Source organism: Syngnathus floridae, chromosome 3, assembly GCF_059516105.1.
Source record: "Syngnathus floridae isolate MCC-2025c chromosome 3, RoL_Sflo_1.0, whole genome shotgun sequence".
Taxonomy (NCBI): Eukaryota; Metazoa; Chordata; class Actinopteri; order Syngnathiformes; family Syngnathidae; genus Syngnathus; species Syngnathus floridae.
Genome location: NC_142415.1, coordinates 15446977 through 15472398, shown reverse-complemented (window position 1 = coordinate 15472398; position 25422 = coordinate 15446977). Strand labels below are relative to the sequence as shown.

The window sequence follows — 25422 nt, the reverse complement described above, 5'->3', positions numbered from 1 at the left end:
ACTTTCTAACAAACATTTCACCCCTCCCCTGTACAGTTAATAAAAAAAAGTGAGAGGTAAAAAGATGAACAGGTGAGGTTGCGGTCTACTCTGATGATAAAATGACTTTGGGAGCAACATTGAGAGAAAAGTGACACCACATCAGTCACTTTTATTGCTTAGGAACACATTCATTATGTACATAATCACCTTCACCACCTCTCACATTGTTGGCTAAAATATCTTTCCTCCATTTCCTTAGCCTCCCGAGCCCCTCCGCCACCTCTCCTTGGACCGCACCCCCACTTTCCGAGCGTGTGCGGCCTCAGGGAGAGTGGAGCAGTCATAGGGCTGTGCTCGCCTCTAATCAGTGTGAACAGCCAGCTAATTACCAAACCCTCAGCCCTGGCTGACTGTTAATTGCATACATTAGACACCATCAGCAGCAGTGGCAGATTAACACTTAAAATCTTCCCATTGCTTTAGTGGATATGAGTGTGTGTGAAACAGAGAGGAGCTTGTGTGTGTCAACCGCGCTGCCTCGGTGGTTGCGGCCGCTCATATTTAATAGTTAATTAGAGCCAAACCGGAGACGCGGCCGCACCGAGGTGGCTGCGGGGTGTGGGTGCGCCCGGGTCGCCTCGGAGGGGGCAACGCGGAGGCCGGCCGGGGTCTCTGCGGATATGCCAGATGGAGTGACATTAAGAGCACTGCAGTGGAGCCATTTCAAATAATAAAATATCAATATTTACATTTTAATTACCCACTTCCAGCTCCACCAGGGCTGTGTCAAATAATGTGCGCGTGTGGGTAGGCATGTGCCACTTGGGTCCTCTGAACTCCGTACAGAGTCGTGAGCCCCGCCCGACTGACAATCATCCACTCGGCTTGAGAGTGAACACACTAAATATACTCTTTTTTTTATCTTTACTTTTTCCATCCTGCATCCTGCTACTGCCTTTCATGATTCAATGCTGATGCAGGCAGGAATGACCACTGTGTGTGTGAGCGCGTGTGCGCGCGTGTGTATTAGCTTAGACGTGTTAAGTCTCTGTGGGTCTCACACACACTGACACTGCTGACATACAGTTTTTCCAGAAAAAAAAGGTGAACAGTGAAAAATGTAATTAGAGCTCCAGAATAAAGAGACAGTAGGAATAAAATGGATTAAAAAATACAGTAAATAAAAAGAGTTATGAACAAATGAATCATATTCAGGCCACAGTTGAGTTCGGTTTGTGTTCTCTTTGAGATGATTCACACAATGAAGATGGCAATAAATTGTTTTAAAGTATTCATACACTTACTCAATTTTTCATATTTTTTATAATTTTAATCTACCAGGATCTGATCAGATAATGACAACGCTAATGTTGTTTTAACTGTAGCTGGGACGTGAATAAGGAAAGACTCCTCTGTGCCAAAGACTGATCGTTTCTCTGTTGGGCCGCAACAGCGGGAATTGCCAGACAACAAATATTGGGTAATAACTATAATCATAAATGTTGTTTGCTGATAGAGTGCAACACAATGCAATTATTGGAAGAATTCCATGAAGATTCATTCAAACAAGAGATGAAGCTTCCGAGAGGATTTGAGATCAGACGGCGGGGTTTTAAAGCGACTCAGCTGTCTATGTATCAATCTGATCTGTAATGAATTCACATTTCCCAGTTTGTTCAATTAACCGCGTTGTGGCTGTCTATTGATCGCTTGCTGGATTACCTGCTCGGAGCAATTTCCTGTAATAACGTATTTTTCTGAAGAGGCCAAATCCCACAAGTATCAGAAAAAAAGGCCCATTGTATTTTATTCTCCAGTCTTGATGTTTCACTGAACTCTCACGAATGAGTTTGTCCTCATTTTGATAGAAATGGATGGTTAGAGAGCTAAGAAATTAAAATTGCACATGTAATTAATTACAAATATTTATGTTTGACTGCTATAAAATCTACTCTACTCAAGATCTGATCAACACATGATGAATGCGTGAATAAAATCTTTTGATTGTAAAAAAAAAAATCAAATTCTAATGGCCTCCTAGCCACTAGTGTGGTGTCCATGTACGAGTTTATGAGGTGGTGTTGATTCTATCTTTCTAATCCCCCGTAGCTTCCCACAGAGCCACAAGCACACAAACTCCACAGGGATTAATTTAGCATTCACAGATTAGAGATATGCTCTCCAATATATCACCATCATCATCATCATTCAGGATAAGCATGGAAGAGGGGATTCTCTACAAGGGAGGATTTGAAGACAGACAAAATGAGAGAAAAGATGAAAATCGACGCACGTGGACCTTTCTAAGCGCCTCGTAATGTCCTAGCTTGGAGACAAGAACATTAGGACCTCATTCCACATTCTCATCTGGGCCCGAAAAAAAAAAAAAAAGAGCCCGGGCTGAAAATCTTAATTAATTGTCCAATAGTGCTGCAGGGTCATTATGCATTGCAATAAAGAAGCGTGTAATTATGAGATTTAACAGCCATTACAACGGCCAGGAACTCATATGTCATCATCAGCAAGCAAGCCAATGCTTTGCTTCGGCTGAGTGTGTGTCTTGATGGACGGCACACCGACACACAAGCGCACAAAAACATGTTTGGATTCTTTATGGTGGCCTTTCGTGTTCAAATAAACTCACAAAGAGAATGCCCGAACATAACTTGACAAATGTAAACGTAGATACCCAAAAGTACACCCCAAGATACATTTTGGGTAGACGATGAGGCACATAGCTACGATAGCGGCCTGCAGATGAAACATCCCATCAGCATGCTTATAAGGTCGAACACAAAGAAAATGTAGAAGGTTTATGGTGCGTTAGCATCGTAAATTAGCGCGTGCCCGAGTGCGTTTATGGACGCTGGCTGGAGCCGCGCCAGCGAGCGTGCAGGGCTATATGAGGACCAATGATTGTGACCTGACCAGACCTCACCAAATACATAACAATAATATTGAAAAGACTCTTTCAACTGCTTATTTGCCGCTGAATGATTTCCTGAACTATGTAAATTTGTTGCATATTTTTTATGACTCATGATTTACTGCTTGGTTGTGAAGATGTGAAGAGGACTTTAAAAAAATCGAGCTATAGTGAGTTAAATAAATTGACATTAAAAAAAACCATTTGGTGTCTAAAGGTGTATAGTTTGCCTGATGCTAAGTCAGCTTCTACTTTAGTCTGCTGTCTGAAAAAAAAAATCCTCCACAGTAAAAAAACAAAAGCCAATCGTGATCTCTTTCTTTTAATAAACCAAGTCGCATTAACATGACTGATACTTATGGTGTTGTTGTTTTTTGGTTTACTTTTATGAAAAATATGGAAAAAACAAAGGTGACATACTGCAGACTGTTGATAAACAATAATGGTGACAATAATTGGTGAACGGAATGATTGCAGCGAACAATATCATTACAAAGACACGGGCACACACACATACAATTATCCAAACTGTTTCCTATCAGTAGCTGTGTCTGCATGAGGTATCTCTTGTCTTTATGCCTATACGATATTTAGATGATTCCCCGTATGCGCGCGTGTGTGTTTTGTACGCGCACAAACCATACGTCCTCCTCAGCTGCTGACAGGCAAGCTCTAATCCCATTTTACGACCTGCTTATCCTCTGATGGAATGGATGAATCATCCCGACTCTTATTTAAGAACAATGGATGGAAAATAGGGGAGAGGGGATGCGACAGACAAGAGAAAGAATATGGATGAGGAGGCCGAGGAGACAAAATGATGCCGAGGTAAACAATGAGGAAAAGTAAACAGATAAAGAAAAGCAAAAGGGAGGGAGGGAAGAACTATTTCATGGCTGTCTGTGAACTTTGCATGAACCGGCAGAAATAATGTGATGTCATGACAACCCCTTTCCCTCTTCCACCGCATTTGCTTCATGCATAGGTGAGCAATAAACTTATGTGTGAACTTTTATATGGATTTTGATGTGTGTTTATGCTCGGCACGCCGGCAGCAACAGAATCGGATGAGGATTTTTTGAAATGGAGTTTGGCCCCGTGCGTAATTATGATCATCTATCTTTATGCCCTCCGCCATCATATCATATCAAATCACATCATATCGTCTATCTTTCTCTTACGCACACACATAGCGAAACAAATTGAAAGTAGTAAAAGATGACTGTTTGCAAGTGACAACTCGGATGATGATGATGGGCTCCGATGCTGATTTATTTGTCACTACTCATCTCGTGTCACATATTGTGAAACTGTAAACGCCGCGCTGCGTGTTTGGATGTGAGCGGCTCCACATTGGATGTGTGACAGACACTATTCGATGCAGATTAGCCCACGTGCTCGCATTGCGGGCTTGGTCTCCAAAGGCTGACAGATAAATGGATTTGGTTTGCTAATGTAATCAAGATAAAACAGCAATGGGCCGTTGAGTGCAGTATTGGTTTTTACACACCTACTGACAGTGCTTCCTGACTTTTACAAACAAAAACCTTAATTAATCTCGGCACTTTTAATGGGATCTGAGCTCATTGCTCTAACACTACAACTTGCGTGGAATATGCTATACGTAGTATATGCCGTGGAAAATACAAAGTTGGCTACAAAAGAAGTTTGTCCTAATAAACAATTCAGAAATCTTTACGTTATAATTTACTGTCAATGATACCGTGATATGAACTTCGGGCTATATTGGTCAGTCCGACTACTACTACTACTCAGGTGACTTTTGAGTCGTTTCCAGTGTTGAAAGTTAATCTAACTTGGTGCGACACACGTGAATACAGTTATTGTGGCACTTGGTAGAATGTGTGAAAGGAAGAGTCATGCGTGCATATGCGTGTCTGTGTGATGTGTCGACTCACACTGCTGTAAAGATGTTCAAGGTGTGTCACCAGCAACGTGTGACCTGATGAAGGTAAGTGTCACTGTGTGTGTGTGCGTGTGTGTGTGTGTGTGTGTCCCTTGGTCAGACACACAACAGAGGCAGACTGGCCCTTGGTCACATTCACGTTTTCACCTTGTCAAAAAGTCGCCACACGTTTCTGCACATGCTTTGCAGTTGTACAAACTACCTGCAAACTACAACTAATGCTTTCTCATAAAACTGGTCAACAGGAAATTTTAATTAAAGCTGGCACGTGTTCCGAAATGTATTTTTGGCGTGTATTTAAAATAAATGTGTTAACTTATTTCTAGCACATCATATTTTGAAGCTATTTCTATTTTTGTTAACTTATACCAAGCGCAGCACGGATTCTAATGAGTTGTAATTTATAGCCATGATGCTTCCGAAAAAAAAGACATAAACCTAACCCATGATCCATGAATATTAATACATATATTATAATATCAATATTTCTTTTTATTTTTATTATTTACGTTTTCTATTATGATAACCTGACGTGCAGAGACAAAATAAGGGCAGATTTGCAATCAGTGCATAAAATAATATGATATTTTTGTAAAGTCCGATTTTGAGTCTTACGTGAGCTCTAAACACATTGTGCGGTTGTTCACTTAATTGTAGTAGCTAGTGAGTGCATGTAGAACAACACATTTAGAAACAGATTCTAACACAAATCAACCATTAAAGGAAATACCAAAAATACATAACAATGGATGGAAAGAAGAACATGCTTTCCTTTGTTTCCCCATATTGATGACGTGCTTCAATACCTTCAAGCTTTAACCCAATAAAGCAAGCTCGGCTTAATCCAAACATAAAGATCAGATATCAAATATTCTCACGCTAATTTGATTCCACCAATATTTGTTTTCATCTGCAAACAGGCACGTGCTTGTTTGTGTGGGCCGCAATAAGCGAGATGGGACGTCTCCAATGCAAAGATAAGAAGATGGACCACAAAAGGCGCCCATGCAAATACACACACAGGAACACATTTGGAACCAAGGCAGCGGCCTCTAAACATGTTACGCTGCGCCGGGAGGAACATGACTGGAAATCAAACACGCCTAGCAAGGCTATGAGAAAATCAACAGCAAATGGAGACACATCCAGGTTGATAAGCAATGAAGAGCCGAGCCGAGATTAAATACAATTTCAAACCCTAATATACTATATTAAAACCGATTTGGATTGAATATGAGAACTTAGAAGTAGATTATCACGAAGCACTGCATACATGAAAGATATATTAGTAATCGGTGTCAACTCATTTCCTACTTACCCCCGCCCAAGTGTTAACAGCTTGACATGATGAATAGACACAAAATAAGCGGGTACAAATACAGTCGCGGTGTGTGTCAAGGTGAGCGTTTGCGTGTTTGAGGAGGCACTGAGCATGCTGTGATTGTCAAGGTGAACTAGTGTCGGAAGACAGAATGGGGCCAAAGCTGCTGCTGACTTTATAGTATGTGCGTGTTGTGTACACACCTGACGTTTTATTGCAGGGAGGTAATGGCGCTGAGACGACAGCACCGGCCGCAACTCGCAGATGAAATGTATGCGAGTGCACAGAAGAAGATATTAACAAAAGTATTGTATAGTGATGTCACAATATAGTGCTTCAAGAGTTTAAAAGGATATAGTCATGTATGTGTTGAGCGATTGATAATCAGCTTCCCTAGGCTTCACTGAGGAGTTACATCACTACCACACGTTTATGCGATGAAGTGTCATAATGAGTGTCAGAGTTAATTTAGGGGGCTGCAGTGTCGCAGTCAAGTGCAGCCATTGATGAGAATATCTGCGTGTGTGTCTGCTGAGACCCGACATTTGATTTGCTAAAAGGAGCTGGACACCTCTATGAATCAATATTTGCTGAGAGTGTGAGTGCCTGACTGATTGACTGACTGCGAAGTCACTTGACTGACTGACTGGCTGATTGGTTGCTAGCTAGCGAGCAAGGTTGGTGACCTGGCTACAAGATGCCCAAGATGGAACAAGGTTGGCTTGGTAATAAAGAGGTTAAAAACACAGTGGCAAGAGGGTGAAGAGGGTCAGAGCGGGAGTGGGAGAGGGTGAGGAAGGTCACATGAACGGTTGAAGAGTTGGCAGGGGACTACTTGGCCATCAGGTCAAATGGTATTGTGTTAGAGGCGCTTTGGGGCTAGTGGAGCTAATACATATGACACCCCCACATAGAGCACCATTTACTTCGCTTCATTCAGTCATAAATGTATTCATGAGCTATAAGTCTTGACTAAAGTGTTTCTCCACTTTGTGTTTTCCAATTTCTCTTTACACAATGTATGCTCACAGCATTGTCAAAATAATAAATTTAATTGAAAATAATACACGAAACACATTTTTTATAGCATTAGGGTGAAAAAAATGATTTATGAAAAACAAACATGGTGCAATTGTCAAGGAAGAAGCGAATGAGTGGGGATATTCGAGAATCTCTTGCCAATGACCTCTCACTTTCGTGACAGAGACTCCACACTTTGCTTTTTAGCAACAGATTCATATTGTCACAGTCAGGTGGACCCTCTAGAACCAATTTTAGTCTGTTTTAAACAGACAGTTTTATTTACATAGTACAGGTTTTGCTGTCCGGAGCTGGCAAAAGATTGAAATCCATATCCATATTTAGTCATTCAATATTTCTTGTTTTAATAAACAAATCAAGACTTTTGGTCAGTTTCCTTGTAGGGTTTTTATTTTTATTTTTAACTTAACGATCATTTGAGAGAGAATGTGGTTGATTAAACGTCATAGGATTGACAATCTGTGTAATGATCAATAATGGGTTGAGCCAAAATGACAGATAGTACAAGAAAGCAAGGCGGCCATTTGAAAGTTTAGAGTTCCCCAATCCCCATGCAGATCACTTAAAAGAACAAACCTCCTTCACGTTTCCTTCAACCATTTTTACAGCTCAATCAAAATGAATCACGCTTATCCAGAGTGTTAAAATTGAAATGGAATGAAAGAAAGTGGAGGATGAGGAGAACCAAAAGTATCAGGAGATAGTGACGCAAGTAAATGGGGGCGGAGGTAATATCTTCTCTTGAATAAAGAAAAAAAAAGCAGTCTTATTGAAGACCTGAGGTTTTGCTAAAATACGGCATTAGAGCTTCTTGTTGGCCGATTGGTTCATTTGTTCGCTTCCTCGCTCCTCTGTCAAGTCAAGTGCTCGCCTTGCCTGCCTGTCTTGGCCTTTTGTGTGGCCATGTCTAGATAAGAGCGACCGGCATGACTGGCCGCTCGCTCGTCATTTAGCTATTATGCAGAGAGAGGGAGACAGTGGATGAAAAGAGCAGACAAATTGCCTTTTCTTTTCATTCACACTCTCATTGGCTCCTGTTTAAATATTTGCCGGGCCTTCTCTCTCACCTGACTGCTCCTAATTCCTCCTTCATTCACACGCACACACTTGACTGTGACATGCGGCCTAATACCTGACTGCAGTTGTCTCCTGGAGAGCTATTAAAATGAGGTCTTCTCTGCGCTAACTCATATTATTGGACACCACAGGCCTGGGATTCATAACATCGCACAGTTCCTCAAATTGTGGCTTCTGCTTTAATTAATCACTAGGTGTGCAGTTTTTACCTACCTAGTCAATTGCTGTACACATTCGACCGCCATAATTCACTGCTTCATTGTGTGCTACTGTGAAAACTTGCTTAATCATACATTTTATTAAGTATTGTTTTAAATCACAATGTTTATATTTTGGAGAATGGAGACTGTGGAGTTATTTACTCTAAACTGCTGCCTTGATCGCCTACTGACACTTTGTACTCATCCATTTTGACAACACGCTTCTTTAGTTTACCCACTTATAGGCCGACAAATATAATCATGAATTTCATTAAGAATTGATATTCTGACATAGAATGACGCATGTTTTATTGGAACATATCTTGTTATCACCATTATAATTCAATTGTATTAAAATATGCCTGAGTATAAATGACCAATCTAAGGAGAAAAGTCTGTCAATCTCTGCAATGGAGTAAACTCTTGGCAACTAAATGAGGAAATAAAGTCAAGTACACACAAGTTTGAGTGTTTGTCTCTGTGATACAGAATTTACGTGCATCTATGTAAATTCTCAATGCCGTTTTTATTTCTCATCCCATTACATCTCTCTCCTCATACACGTGTGTGTGCTTTAATATTCTTTGCGGGATATCAAGAGACACACACTAGCTGAAACCTCATTTTCCTCCTCTAATGACATATCAAATGTTTGCATATAGGCCATATCAGTATGGAAATGCACGCAGGCATACAAACCAAGCCTTGGAATAAAAGAAGCAATCAAAGTGATGTGTGCGTGCGTTGTGCGTGCGTGCGTGAGCGAGCGCATGTTGTCACCAGCTTGGACGAGCATGTGTGTCAAACATGACTTGGAGCGCATATAGACACACACGCGTGTACACACACAGCCCGGCCTTGTTATCCGGGGGCCTGTCTCGCAGGCAGCCTCTCTAACGCTGAGTGATGTTTAAATTAGTTTACAATTTAGCCTCCTCGCTATCTGCAGACGGCTCTTAACTCAGCGTGCGCGCGTGTCGTGTTGTTGTGTGCGGGCCTTTGTGCATGTGTGAGCGTAACAAATTGTTGCCAGTACGGCAGACATCTAATGACTTCAAATTAGCTGCCTGGCGCTCGCCTTGACACGTTGTTACCACTGTTCCCAGCCTCTGTGTATGTGTCACCATGTGTGTGTGTGCGTGAGCAGCGCAGCGCAACCATATCATGAAGCATAAATTGGCTTCACCTCTCCTCACTCTGCCTCTGTCTTTTTTCTCTTTGTCTCTCTCCATCAATTTGATTAAAAAATTACTGTAGCATAGCAAGAAAAGTGCACGCGCGTGTGTACGCGTGTGCGTTCATAAGTAAAGCGTCTACGTGTGCGTGCACACTCGCGCAAATGAATAGAATACAGTAGCATTTATTCAATTGAAAAGAAAAGAATAGACGAGTTAACCTTCTTATCTTACACGGAAGAGGATAACAAATGTTGAAGTCCGGCATTTCGCTCTGAGAATCCTTTCCACTCAACACTAGATCACTTGAGAAGTGTGTGTGCACGTGTGTTGTGTGTATGTGAGCGTGAGTATTAGATCAGTGTTCAGTGTTGTAAACAGAGCTGTGGATTGCCTCGCTCTGTTGTCTAATCACGCCATCTTGCCGGTGCCGAGCAATCGTTGCTCCGTGCGTGCACACAACCGCTCACGCGTACTTTAGCCTGTGGATAACCAGGTTAAGCTGGCCTCGTCTCTTGTAAAAGAAGGGGAGGAAGCAAAAAGGAAAAGAAGGAAGTCAAGTTTTTATATGCAAAAATAACTTTTGGCATGTGGATCAATGACTGACATGCTTGCTCACTGTCTGCACAGAGATCAATACAAGCCATGTTCATCTCTCATCTCTGTTTCCTTCTCTCCATTCATTTCAATTTTCACATTTATTGATAAAAAGAATTCGATATTGGATCGGAGAGCCTTGTTGGGAATGCCATTGACTGCATCATAATTGATTGAGACGGTTTAATATTTATTCTGATCTGCGTATCATTGCAATGCAATAAGACCATCCGTCCCATCAACCCACCCACCCTTGTATGGATTGAATATACGTATATGTTGTGTACAATGTGAAAGCAGTTGGTTGGCCAGATGGAGGTGTCAAGAGTTCAAACTGTCTGGGTGTGGGGATTGAGGTGAAAGGTCACATCATAAGTGTAAGCAACACCAAGTAAGCATTGGCTGTGTGTGTGTGTGTGTGTGTGTGGTATCGCAGCATGCACACACATTTAGCAGGCTTCTCCTACCTGGGATGTGCTTGGCCCAGCCAATGTTGACCACCAGCTCTCTGTCAGCCAGGTCGCACAACGTAGTCAGAGCCTTGATGTCGCTGTCTGGTACTGTCGGATCGGGCATGGCGTAGATCTTCTCTGGTTCAGCCACCAGCAGGTGAGAGACGATTTTGTTATCTGCAAGGCAGCCAAAGGCAACTGACATGACCACCAGACGAGGAGAAAGACACAAAGACAGAGAGAGAGTGAATATATATATTTATCTACATTTGAGCAAGATGTTTCACACCAGTGCAGGCTAAGAAATCATCAATACAAGAAAAAGTCGCATGCAAAGACCTCAAAGAGATGACACGGATATTTCATATTGAACAGATACATAGTACATAATCATTCAGATACACAATTTCACATGCAAATCACACGGTATAATATGCCACCGCTTATGATTGCAAGAGCGTCTGATTAGCCATGAAATGTTCAGGCAAAACACTCATTATTTGCTCAAGTCATTTTTATAGACAGTGTAAAAAAGACTAATTAGATTCAATAATGTGAAATGAATGGCGACCATAGCATTAGGAATGGAGGCAAGGCATTCTCGTGCATTTTAGAGCAGAGGGAAGGCCCATATTTATTTATTGTATATTTTTTTTAAATGTACAGATTGGCTAGGATAGTTATATTTTGTGTGTACTATGTCAAATAGTTTATTATTATTATTATTCAATATTGTATTGTATTTTCTACAATGAATGGGTTAACCAGTTATTTAATAAGAAAAAAGAATGCATAAAAAAACACTTGAACTGACTTTTTCTTTCTTTTTTGGGGATGGGGAAGCTAAATAAATGCAATAAATACTTCAGTACTTGTGACTCAATGAAAGCGGACCTTTGTTTATATTTTAAATCTTTTCGGTAATCCAGTGTTTCGCTTTTCTGGTAATTTAATATTGATAGGGTTTGAATGGTATCATGATCTGCCCTTTTATTGCACCAATCAAGAGCAGTCTTCCTAATTTTTGCTCACCATTTGTGCAATGACAATAAAGGTTCAAATCAAGTAATTTGATGTTATCATAGAAAGAACATCATTATTGCGGTGATGCTTCAAAAGGCCACGCGGTGTTGCCGCTCGTTTCCCACCTCAAAGATGATCATCAATAACATGTAAGAGGGAGATAATAGTAAAAGGCAAACAGCTCAGCCAGTAATAGTGACATGTGGTGATGAGATCTCAATGGCCATTAGCAACATAGATATCCTGCTCCCAAATTAATCCACTGACTAATCAAGCTGAGGAATGACAACAGAGAAGAACTAAGAGGAGTCACAACAAATAAGGAATTGAGTGTTATGGTTTAAAAATATCAGTTTATACACATGTGATTGTTCGTGTTGCGAAGGTAGAAACAGGCGAACAAACATGTACACCCACAGCTCTATATCTGCAAATAAATTTTATTTAATGTTTCCTTAATGAGAATCAATGCAAGACCATTTCCAAACACTGAGCTATTGTCCTATTCTCACACAATCAATGTGGACATTGTAGATTTGGTTAGACATAAATGGGCTGCAGGAGAAAAATAGATACTTAAATATATACATGGAGTGTTATTTCTATTTTATTTACTTTTTTTGCTGGTGATTTTTGTGGGTCTAGAACAGTGGTATTTCATCAACCCAAAACTCAAAAGCTTCAAATTTTCCACCCTCCAACAAGTCAGTGTTACTCAACCCTGGGAGGGAGTTGAAGGAATAAATACCTCTTGAACTTGTCAAAAATGCTCTAAATATTTCAAACCAAAATTTAACCCATCAAACTAATAACAATCCGAAGGTCAATAGGAGTGGGGATGTGTCGGGGAAGTTTGTCATTCTGTTTGTGGAAGCTACTGATCAGAGTGTATTTGTTCATACAATAACATGGCCACAATTGAATGATCCCTTCATTTCTATGATTAGTGGTGCAGAATTTAGCCTAAGCTCTCATGCAGCCATTCAGCATATTGGACTAAATCAGAATATGCTCCAGATTTAAGCAAAATGGGCTTTAGGGAGCAAGCTGCTAAACACCACTCAATCTCCACTGCATGTATGCATGTGTGTGTATGTGTGTGTGAAACCAGACGGTTAGCTAGAGAGCTAACTGTAGTTTGATGTGGTTGCCAGATTGGATTTAATCCGGATTAAATTTCTGGCTGGTCTCTCCCTCCCTAACGTGCGTGCTCCTCCTCTTCTCCATCTCTGGGTTCACCTCCCATCTTTCACTCTTGCTCTTGTTCATTTTCCAATCATCAGCTTCTGGCTCGGAGTGGACTTGACAGTAAAAACAGCAAATCCGGCCAGAGCTAAATGAATATCTTTAGAGTAAAATATGACACGTATAAAATGTTATGACCCTAAACTGGTAGCTGTAGAAACAAGGAAATAAACTAAGTCCCAAACAGATGGGCTTCTCACCACCCTGCGTCCATTTATGTGTGAGCGTGTGTGTGTTTGTGTATGTGAGTGCGTAGCCCTTTTTTAACGGTCCAACTGTTGTCTACAAGAACACGGCCTGCGTGCAATCATGCAATATTAGTGGAGACATTGTTGACCTCTGCAGGTATGAAAAATCCTACCCTTGAAATCCAACCTGGACAAGGAGTACATGCATTTGTATGTGTGTGTATGTGCACGTGTGTGCTCTTACATGGCTTCTTGGCAGGCAGAGCCAGCTGAGGGTTCAGATAAGGACTGTTATCGGCATCTATCCGACGTTTATACTTCTGTCTTCCACCGCGGACCCTGTCCAGACGAACACCTGGAAACAACGCAGGGATATAATAAAAAAATGTTAATTGCAGCACTACGCCAATGTTAAACCGAAAACAATCACTTAGTATACAAGTAAAATGTTTGCTTTCATGTGAAGTCAATGTTTTTGTTTGTAGAGTGTAGAATATGCAAATAATACAAACACATTTGCTCTTAATAACACATAGAGAAATCAATCTGAGAGCAAAAGTAACTCGCACATCGTTTTTGTACACTCTCACTACTTCTTTTTCTGAGGCCAATTGCTATCTCGTTCTTTCTTCCTCTGTCACCTTAATTAATTGACACAAAGGAGCTCTAATTTAATTAGGCTTGTCTCTCGGGGTATTGGATGTTACCGTGGTTACCACTTAAAAATGGATAAGGAAGACATAGGTGTCATGTGCCCTGGAGAAAAAAGAAAAGGACTTTTAGGGTAATGTAATGCGATTAATAACAATATTTTTTGCATGGCTTTTGACTAATTAATTGGACTGCAAACTGCTAAACCTTTTGCTAAGTTGACCTCTGGATACCGGTTTCATTGTTACAGTGATACCTTGAGAAACCTTTCCAGATACAAGCCATTGTTTGGTTGATAAAAACTTTGAACGTCTCTATAGTTCCCCCAGGAGGAATAAGTACAATGTCCTAAACTGAAGCAAATGATGTGGCAAAAAATAATTATTTTTTTCATTTGATTTAATCATGACATGAATTCTATTTTTTCTGAAAAAATTGTTTTTTTAATCTGGATAAATGACATTTCAACTTTGCGTTACAAGTATGGTCACAGAACAAATTAAACTCCTATCTCAAGGCGACTCTGTTTCAGCTGATGTTTTTGTTAAGAAAAATATAAACCAATACATTATTGCTTGGTTTCACAAAGTATTTCTGTAGTGTGTCTGGTTTTAAGGCAAAACATTCGACAGCCAAAGAATCACAGAATTAATCTTGCTTAGATAACAAAATGAGAACTAATCATTTTAAAAAGGCTCACATGCATTTGTTTAATTAAGACACGACTTTTTGTGGGTGCGTGCGCAAAAAAAGAGACGAGAGTAAAGGCATTTTAAGGATAATCCAGTGAAGATTATTTTCTTAGTTTAACAAGCAAAACTAATCTGTGGAAGAGCTGCACTTGCTATCTTGCCAACGCACGCAGACAATGATTGTGAATTAGTGGATTATTGGCACAAAAGAGGGAGTGAATATTAACGGAAATGTCTGTTGTGCCAACATGTTATTTACAATTAGAAGTAAGAGTTCACGCATACAATATAGATAACTCATGCTAAAATTGAAAAAACATTTTTGACACACAAAATAAACATTTATATAACTAACTAAAAGTAACTATAATAATATTGTATAAATCCTTCCTTTTTTATTTTCATCGATTAATATCATACATGAACTTTCAGGGTTCATTTTCAATGTATTTAACTTGGTATTGCAGTTTTCTTTATTACACAATAATTAGTGACCATTTTATTTTAAATCTTCCACTCAACAAATAATTTACATTAAAAAATGAACTATTACTAAAAGTAATACAAACTGAATCGAAATAAATCCTTTTCAAAAAACTAATAAAAACTAACAAACCAACACTAAAAAAATACATAAAAGTAACTAAATAAATAAAAACCCAACACACAAAGCAAAATAATCTCAAATAAATCTATAATGAAAAATCCCGAAACTATTACAACCTGATGGGAGGAAGCCGAAATACCCTGAAAAAACTTTTTGTACAAAATCCTACTAAATTTTTGTATGGATGGACAGAATCTGCCCGAGAATTAACCCCTTCAAAAATGTTTGTGTGTGTGAGTTAGAGAGTGGGGTGGGGGGGTCTGACAATCCAGTTGCAGTGGGGGAGCAGTGTCAGCAAACGGTCAAGAAACTCTGAACAGCAGGAGTTCAAAAAGCACTTCTCCATCAAATGTACATGCACTAAGCATCTACAATGACCCGGGACAAGCGAGTAGCCTGCTCAATCCTGCACCTGCACGGACGAACCTTTGGGCTCATCTTGGAGTAATGGCTTGCCGATGCACGCTAATCTGAAAGAATTAGAAACACTTTCTTCCGGAATAACTGTGATGAGCTGATCCCCCCCCCCCGCCGGCTCTCCCTTGTAACTTAAAAGGACCGGCAGTTACTTCATAAAGAGCCTTCTCTAACTACCTCATCTATTTTCCACCAAATTAACTCTCCCCCGGTGCTGATTAATGATCAAATCTAAATGAATCAAATTAAAAATTGAAAATTATATTTCCAAAGCCTACAAAAAAAGAGACGGGGGGGAGGCAAGGGCGGAGAGTGGAAGTGCTTTAGCTCATCCTAACAAATGAGCCTTCAAATCATAAAGAATGGCGTTGGGAAAGAGAGGGCAAAGAAAATGTAGGCTAGATGTGGGCTGGTAGCTAAAAATGCACGAGGGAGAGCACAATAAATGAGTTTATGGGAGCCGAATGGAAATAAAATGTTGATAAAAGATGAATGAAGAGAAGATTGTGATGGGGGAAAAAAATTAAAAGGTTGGGATGGTTGGGGGTTGTAATGCATGGCCCAGTTAAAGGGAGTCGAACATTTAAAGGATGGAGAAAGAAAGTGGGAATGTTAGAGCTAATAAATGAAAGGTTGAGAATAATGAGAGTGGATTGAGACTGAAGAAGTCCTCAGATGGACAAAGCATGGGCCAATTCACTTCCACTTGACAGATCTAAGAGGAAGGATGGATAAAGATTTCGCATCGCCTATTATGTTGTGAATTGTTTTTTATGGAAGCTTTATGATGTAAATGCTCTTTTATGGTAATGGAAATAAAAGTCTGTTCTTAACTGGATAAATAAAGGTTAAATGAATATAGATGTGAGGAAAACGTTGAAGTCGATAAACTCCACAAAGAATTTACTGTCCTAAACATGAGTGAAAAATCCTCTGTAAATTATCCAATCTGAAGATGAATAGACAAAAAATATGATTAGCATTAAGTTGACATCAATCTTTAAAACGTCGATGCAAAATAGCTAAGTCGACCAATGTGACTTTAGAAAGAATATTTATAATTTGGCATCTTTTTTGAAAGCTGATGATGTGCCCGTTGAACAACAATGCTGAAATACAAAAGAAGAGTGATTTCAACGGGCTGATGATGTTAGGTAAGTCGTGTTAGAGTCGGGGCAAATTGAGGGGTGAAAAAAAAGTCCAACGAGAATGTGCTGACAGTGAGTGAGAGAAAAAGAAGTCAGGCTGAGAGAAGACCTTAGCTAATGCCGAGACAAAAAAAAATAAAGCCTCTGACTTTGTCAAGACGAAAAAAAAAAATATCTGCCCACACGGCAACTCCATATTCTAAAAAATGTGCTTGTTTCTGCTGAGGACATTCAAGATGACAGAATTTGCATTTTCTTTATTGCTGCTGTAGTTTGACTAAAGGTAAAGGAGGGCTTGAATTAAAAGATAAAAATAAAAAGCTGATATTGAAATATTGAGGTTATGGCGCGGTGAGGAACGTGTGTGTGTGTCACGAAGTGTCTTTTTCATTTATTTATTATTTCCTAAAGATCAGATCACATATGACCAGCCGTGCCTGAGGGAGCGGGCAGGTGGCTGCGGTCACTCTTGAGTGAATATGTGTGTGTGTGTAAGAAGGTGGCCATGTGTTTGAGTTCAGTGTCAGGTCCCTTAAAAAAATAATACAAATACATTTCTCCAGTCAATGTTTCCCCCTTTCATGGACCCAAATCATGCGGTATATTGACTCGTGTTGCCCCAAAAAATAAAAAAAAATAAAACCAAGTGTTTGTGCGACATTGGTCCACTTACTGCAACCAGATGCCGCATACTCACACAGTCACACACATCCACATTTGCATGCACACACACTTAGTGAGGAAAGACTACAGGCCAAATTTAGCTGCATGCTTCCCATGAGGAAGCACCAACCGCCACCAGTTGTCTGGTGCTTCTCTCTTCCTTCATTTCCTCATCTTGTCTCTTTCCCAGCATCCCTCTGCTCTCCTTTTCTTTTCATTCTATGCATTCTTCTTGTTTCCTCCACCCTATTAATCTTCAATAATCTGGTCTGCTAATGAAATCAATAAGTTGCTAAAAGTGGAAGGGAAATAACTGTAAAATTGTTAAAGATCTGCATTCCCCTTAAAGGATCGACAGTGGCCTTAAAGGGTCAAAAGATACCCCACCGGTTGTGCTTTAGTTCGGGACGTAACCTCCATGAACTACAATTACTTTCTTTGCCTCTGAACGTCACATGACCAAACCCAAAAGACAGCGACGAGCCCATGTGCGCTCTGATGTCATTTTCGGTTGATAGCAAAGTAAAATGGCCGCTCCTGAGCTAAATAAAAGCATGTCGTCTTTTCTGCTGAATTCATTCCATAGAACCAATATTAATCACAATACCGTATTTACACTGAGAGCTGCAGTGTTGGGGGCAATCGAATATTTTGTTATAAAAAAAAAATTTGAGTCGACTTTAACTTTAAAAAAGTTTTACAGAATGATGACGCACAAGAGGAGCCACATAGGGACAAAAATCACACACACAGAAAGAAAGTCTTATACACAGATTGTGGCATTCCACCCAATCTCCCTCATTAGGTCTTGGGGAGCATGGCCAGAGTTGGCACGAGCTACAGCGTGTGTGTGTGTGTGTGTGTGTGTGTATCTGTGTGAGGCCACATGCCAGGATTTATATGAGCAGCGCGTGGTCTTGTGTCCCTGCTAGTGGACCATCTGAATCCAGCTGGCCGTTTACGACTTGATAGAGATGAAGGCTCTGGTCCCGGCCCGGACATGTTGCGTCTCTTTGAAGCAGGACGCGTGTGACGTGGCGTCATCAAAGCCAGCCGCACCGTTGTCAATAGCGGCATATGCACAGTACACATGCACCCGCCATTCCTGCCAAAACCTTTCATGTTCAATTGTCTGCTGCGCGTTTTGTATTCACATCACGGCACTTTATTTCGATGCCAGACCTTTTTTCGGGGGGTCCAAATGCACATAAAGTGCGTTTAAAAGGGAGCAAATCAAATAGCTAACACAGACTCCCCTGGTGATCGTTTAGCCCTCGTCTGCTTCATTATTTTCTGCCAATCTTTTACCTGCAATCATCCCCACCTCACTCCCGCCACACGCAAATACTTCTCCCTAAGCCCCGCCCCTACGACCTTTCGGGCTTCAGCTGACGCATCATTATGACCTCATTAAAAATGGACAGACAGTCATTGCCAGAGGGAAGTTCTCATAATAAAGTCAGGCTTTTTAATTGCCTCGCTCCAGAAATTAGCTGCTCCATTTTGGTGGGTGGGCGTCCCCGTGTTGTTTCACTTGCCGCCTGCCTTCCTCCTCTTGTTTACTCCTCTTCCTGCTTCCCTCTTTAAAAGGCTGCATGTGCTTGGAATTTGAATGATACTGCTGATCAAGCGCATAAACTCTAAGGTCACTGATGGTGCAGTGGGTCAATCGCCTGACTTCCATGCAGGTGAGCAGTCAAGAGTGTAGTGTGTCCAAAGTCAGCCGGTTTAGGCTCCAGCTCACCCAACAGCCTAAGCGGCATCGGAAATGGATGAGCGGATGGATGTCAAACCTGATCGATGCTGTTGCTGATGTCAGGGTTGTACATAACATTGCATGTTATGTTCATCCATTCGACACACTGTCATTGGCGTCAAATTATGTATACAAATTTATCATGAGATTTTTCTTTTTTTTTTGGAGTATATTTTTGCATCATATTGCTTTGTTTTAATTTTTATAAGCTTTAAGTGCAAGACAACTATAAAAGTCATCCATCATGGATGGTTTCTTTAAAAATAGGAATTATCGAATAATCACAGTTATGTGATACTAAAGTTGGGAAAATATTGCAATAAACACACACTATCAGTGTTTGCTCTGCTGTAAACTCAGCTAGTCCTGTTATCCTTGTAAAGAAATAATTTATTCTGCAGCGTTTATGTTGGATTGTAGTAGATTGCAAGCTAGACAGCAGTTTGCAGTAATCCCTTACAGATGAAAGCAACGATAAAGGACTATGTTTACTTCCTTTTAAGTGCTATTCATCTCTTCCCATTCTGCTTTAGGATGCAAAATGTGAAAAACTTCAATGAGCCATGTTGTTATGTAGAGTGGGACCCTGTGTATTAGATTCAGACCTACCGGTACAAATGGGATGGCTGTGGTCTGTCAGCTTGATGTATATTGTATATATATATAAATATATATGGGCCTAGTATTGTGTGCGTGTCTTTCTGTGAATGATGTATGTGCAGCCACTAAATGCTGCTATTTGTTTTCCTCTTTCAAACGTGATACAATGAAAGCATTTAATAATAAATTGTAAAGCTCAAGTTGAGTTTTTCACCTTTCCTTAGACAAATAATATGAGTTGAAGCTGCCAATAATATGTGGATTGGTCCCGTGAACGTGCATGCAAGGAGACTTATTGGACACAACGGGAGATGAAACATGGCTTCTGCCAATGTGAGATTGACTAGGAGAACAAACGTTAAGGGAGCAGCTTGTTGGGAGGGAATAAAGGGCGGGGGGGACTCAAGAAGAGATGAGTTGGCATTTATAGTGGAGGGAAAGGTTTTGTTGCACTCCTGGGAAAATATCGTTTCTTCTGCTTATTTACAACACCATCTACATGCTGTTTGCTAAGGTTTTGCACTATGTCATGTCAAAGAGGCAATACAAAAGCTGTATCAGAAAATTGTCACAGGAGGTGCTTATGTTTATGTGTGCTTGTAGCTTTGCAGTTCACTGCATGATAAGGAAATGTCTTTTCAATGGTTGGTTGCCTTTTTTGTTTGCTAAATAACATTTGGAAAAAGTGGCACAATTTGGTGAAACACAAGAATGATTGATGCCAAAGCATCACTATTGTTTGTCAATTGAATAATATTGGATTTTTATTTTTTCATTTTGTGAGTGATCTTCTTGATCCTAACTCGAGTGTGTCCAACATTGGCTAAGGCTTCCTGATCATAATGTCAGTCCCACCAAATTATTTTATCCTGACTTCATGCGTACAATCAAAGGAATATTAGAATATGTATGGATTTGTGATTGGCTGAAATGGAGATGATGGGACCTGAAGCGTGAATATTTCTGTTTAAATGACATTTGACGGCTTTTGTGTTTGAACTCTAGTTTTATGAGTATATAAATTAAAAAAAAAAACATTATCATCCCTTTCCAACTCTCATTTCGTATGTCACTATACTGTAGGTAAACTGTACCTAATGAAATGTCCGGTCAGTGTACATCACCACGCTGGGATGGAGGAGAGCGCAAATGTAGAGGTGAGTGGATGGATGAAGTGGTTGCACAAGCATGAGTGGGAGAAGAGGAGGGCGGCGGAAAGACAAGAATGGATGGCGAGGAGGCTGCCGTGCGGCGGGCTGAGCCGCGTTCCCGGACCACGGCCGGGAAAAGGGAGGGCGGGGGGCGTCGTCCAGGTCTCCCATCAATTACAACCTTGACCCTCCTTCTCCCTCTGCTTTCTCTCACACACACTTTCTACTTCATTCGGCCACCCTGCCCCCCCACCTTGCCTCTCATCCTCCCCAGCCCCTCTCCTCAGCGCCTATAAATCAATCTCTTCTCCCAAGCCTCCTCCCTCCCGTTAGTCCCGTTTCTTAGACTTTCTCGGCCGTCCTCTTCCTCCTTGCGTGGCAGAAAGTGTGGTGGGAGTGGAAAGGTCAGAGGTGGGAAGACCAAAGGCAGAGAAAGAGGTAGAGGTACCAGGGGAGTGTGAAAAAGAGAAATGAGTGCATTTAATCAAAGTGGTGCCAGGGCAGTCATATCAGTTGTTCCTTTTCAGCACTGCTGGAGCAACTAATGTTACCTCATTTAGACATCACATATGTGTCGCGTGCATACTTGTATGTGTGTGTGTGGAGGGAGTGAGTGTAATGCATCAAGACAGACAATAAATCATGTGTAACAAGTGAATGAAAGCAATGAAACAGGAAATGAATCTATTGCATTACATGTAGCATCCTTATAAAAAATCAATCCCCGGAATGTGTCAAGAATTTCGTAGAAATTTATACAAATAGCAATGCGTATTTTTAACTTCGTAGGTGATGACAAATAATTCATTTATTTATTTTGGTTCAAATGTATATGAACCAAAAGAAGCAAAATGAACATTTGATAGGACTAAATTCTTGCATTTATTGGTTAGTTCTACTTGTTCTGTATTTGAATGCAACGTCACTCGTGATTACTTTGCTCACAGCTAACGGAGAAAGATTAGGAAGAGACCTTTTCCCTTACCCTCCCTCAGCATGCCCACGGTCAGACACTTCATGAAGCGGCAGGCCTGGCACGACTTGCGTCTCCTCTTGGTGATTTCGCACTCGTTGGTGGCTGGACAGCTATATTCGATGTTGCCTGTGAAGGGAAGCGCAAAGGAGAGGGTTAAACTCGGGAAATGTGGTTGCTTGACGTCAGGACATGCTGTAAGAGAAAAACACCTTAGGAAAAGAGTTTGTACAATGAGCATCTATTTGATGCAAGAAGCCTTGTCTTAACAGCCAATATTGATTATTTTGTAGGCCTGATTTGTTGGTGTTATGTACCTGTTATGTATTTTGGAGACACAAGCTACAAAATTGACTTGAAGAGTTATATTGAACAATAAGATAAAAATATAAAACAGTTCTTTTTCTTCCCAAAGTTAAGTACATTGCCTCAGTAGCCGAGTAAGGCTCAAGTGTCTCCCAGTGAAAGAGAATAAACAGTGATTACTATTGACTGCTGCTGTGGGGAGGATGTTTTCTCATTACTCTGCTGATTAAGGGGGCTAGTTAGCTTGGGAAAAGGCTAAATGCACAAACTGGTCTTAATGGCTAACAAGACCCTCGTTAATTGGCCATGTTAGCGAAAGTAACTGGCTAAACATGCTAAACGCCAGGGAAACCTAATAGACGCCGCTAATGGGACATGTTAGCTCGCTATGTGGAAGATACTGGTGGAGCACATTAATTCAGCAATTACTTAGCACTAAGGCTAGATGTGCTAATGACACCGAACCTTAGTTCGTAATGGGCCTCGTTAGCGCACACGAACTAGCTAAATGAATAAGTGCGCTAAAGAGACACTCACAGCTGGTGATTTGCAGCACCTTGACTCAAAACTGGTTTGCATGAAGGATGCTAGATAGTAAACATATTATATCGGCCTGCATTAGTAGCGAGTGGGCTGCTCTTTGTATGCTATGACATCCTTCATGGAGAGAGGTTAAAATGTAGCAAGATGTAATAGCTCCACAGGAGCGGATGCGTCTTTAGTTCTGCCTACATGCCTCTTCTTGGACACTGAAGGTGGGCTTATAGAAGCCAATGATTCTTCTCGGAGGCTTCTTTGTATAATGTGCAGACGGTCGGTGTCCAAGGGGGGGGATATATGAGGGCCTCAAATCCCCTGCAATCTCCTTTGAGGTGTGTGCGTATGTGTGTCCACATGCTGCATTACAATTGACTGCCTTTGTTGAGTGTGTGTAACATGAAGGCTTGAGTCTACAAAGTGCGCAATATACAGCCGGTGATGAATCATGGTTTCGTTTTGTATCAAAGCACCAACCCTTCCATTATAAATTTGATGGATACATTTTCTGCCATTTGGTACTATGTAAAATGTTTGCATGTTGGTTAAATCTTTTATATTTACAATATTTTTACCACCACTTGATCTGACCAAAAGCTGTCTGTGGCTTTGTAGCTTTCATTCTGTGGCTCTCGTTTCATTTCATCCCGTCATTCCACACCCACACTCGCCTTTATGCATCCCCCCTCTCTCAATAAGGGGGTGATAGATGCTCGTTGTCAGGTGTTGCTGGACTGACGCCACAGAAACAGCAGCTGCCACAGCCACTTCTTCCATGCTGTGATGCGCACACAAACACAAACTCTCTCCTTCTCACACGCACACAGAAAACACAAACTCTACATCCAGGTGCCTGGCTTCCATCCTCCATCATTTCCATTCCAATATTTCTTCTATAAAGGCATTGTTTATTCAAAGGCTTGCTCTCTTCCTCTTCTACTTCTTTTCTACTCCACGCTCTCCTCCCCGTCCAGCTGGAGGTGTTTTTTTGGTGATTACCTGCGGTTTTATTGGCTAATGGCTTGAAACACACCAATATGGCTGCCACTGCCCATCTGAGCCTGGCCCCGCATCCAGCCAAGGCACACAACTTTGAGACACACAACTCGTGCATAAACACGGGCACATGTGCACACCCATATTACTGACGTGCATGCTCGCCAACGTGCGCAGACACTGTGTGGAAGAGTTTGGCTTGCGCGGTGGCCAATGATAATGTCATGACCCATTTGCTCCAAGAGGTCTAAGAATAAATGCGAGCCAAACATATGAACTGTAATGATAGCTAAATCTACATAAATTTGTAGGAATAGGTTGGAAAACAAGCTGTTGACTAGTTATAAAAAGAATACTTCATAATGGTATGAATGGAGCCCTGCCCCAAAATGTTTTTAACAAGGAAAAATAGCATTATTTTGGAAAACATATTATAAAAATCACAATAAAAAAAAGAATGTAACATATCAAGCAGCAGATATCAGGAAGTTGGTTCAAAATTCAAATTCAAGCCCCCAAAATTGATGCAGCGACAACTCCTGACTTCAAAACTAGTCCAGTCAATATCCCAAATATTAATATTATTTTTTTTAAATTTATTTGGTGTTTTAAATATTTTTTTAAAAATACTGTAACTCCTATATTGAATCCTATTACATCGTCCAGCTGTACCTGAAGTGTCCATATGCGAACCTTTCGTGACAGTGGCCCAATAATAGTCAAGCATTGTGACCTCGAGCCTGACCTGCAACATATATGTATCTACAGCAAAGGAAGGGTGGGGATTACAAGTGGAGTGAAAATGATGGAACAAAAACCAGGCGGACACGCAAGGTCACACTGCCAAATAAGCTGGGCATCATATCTAGACAGTGGCAGTGCGCTTGTGTTTAATCTGTAAGCGAGTCCTCACCTATTGAACTTTTAACAAGCTCTCCAAATGAAATGGGCCACGTGGACAGTTTAGACAGGGCAGCAATTGCGGATGAATTAAGGGTCAAAGCAACACACGGCGTGATTACAAGGTCATGTGTATGTGTGTGCGTGGGAGGTGCGTGTGACAGTCTATTTAAGTGGGAGTTTGTGCGTTTATCTCGACACGTGTGGGGCCCAATCTCTTTGTCGGGCATGGACCTGATCTCATCCCATAATAAACACATACAGGTCATCTGCGGGTTGTGAGCATCTAGTGGATAGAAGGCGTCCATCCCCCTTGTGTCTTGCCCCCTTTTTTTGCCCCCCCTACCCCTCTGGGGTTTTACTGGGAAAGCTGCTTATCAGAAGCAAAAGAAAACAGCGACGGCCAGGTGGATGGATGGAAGGGCAGATAGATGAATCCTGTCTGATATGACTGACCGACTCAATAGATCAAAGATGGCCGGACCGCTGACTGCTAGGAAACAGAGTTTTCCTGTAGCAAAATGACTGACAAGCGTGCTGACTTGACAACTGACTGACGGTCCCATTAGTCCTCTCTAACTTGAACTAATCTGGTTAATCATAGACATCCACCAGGTCAGTTTGTTGTTCACGTGGGGGAGGTGGGGTGCATATTGCACAAGACTTCAATTCCAGTCTGGTCCACTTACTCAATTATCATAACCATACCAGGAAATTAAAAATGGTGGCAAGAGCTCAATTTACAAATAGTCATTGTTGTAAATTAATGAAGCCGTAAAAATAGGGGATCTGAACTGGATTCTTGAGGGACTCCTGTGTGAGATCCAGGAAAAGACCCATGAGCTGCATCCTCAGTTTGACATCCTTCCTC

The 25422-nt window shown here is 41.0% G+C and overlaps 1 protein-coding gene across 10 annotated transcripts in view; it reads right to left on the bottom strand.

The window, feature by feature from the left end:
• esrrga (estrogen-related receptor gamma a) overlaps window positions 1-25422 on the bottom strand; it is a 139664-nt gene that overhangs the window by 12024 nt on the left and 102218 nt on the right. For 7 of the 10 annotated variants that reach the window (XM_088371529.1, XM_088371530.1, XM_088371531.1 and 4 more), the window contains 3 exons: window positions 21813-21941; window positions 13399-13509; window positions 10714-10896 (listed from right to left, as the gene is read on the bottom strand). In XM_088371529.1, coding sequence (XP_088227655.1) covers window positions 10714-10896; window positions 13399-13509; window positions 21813-21941 — 423 coding nt within the window. The remainder of the gene's footprint in view (window positions 1-10713; window positions 10897-13398; window positions 13510-21812; window positions 21942-25422) is intronic. The other 3 variants (XM_088371527.1, XM_088371525.1, XM_088371528.1) reach the window with 3 other exon arrangements.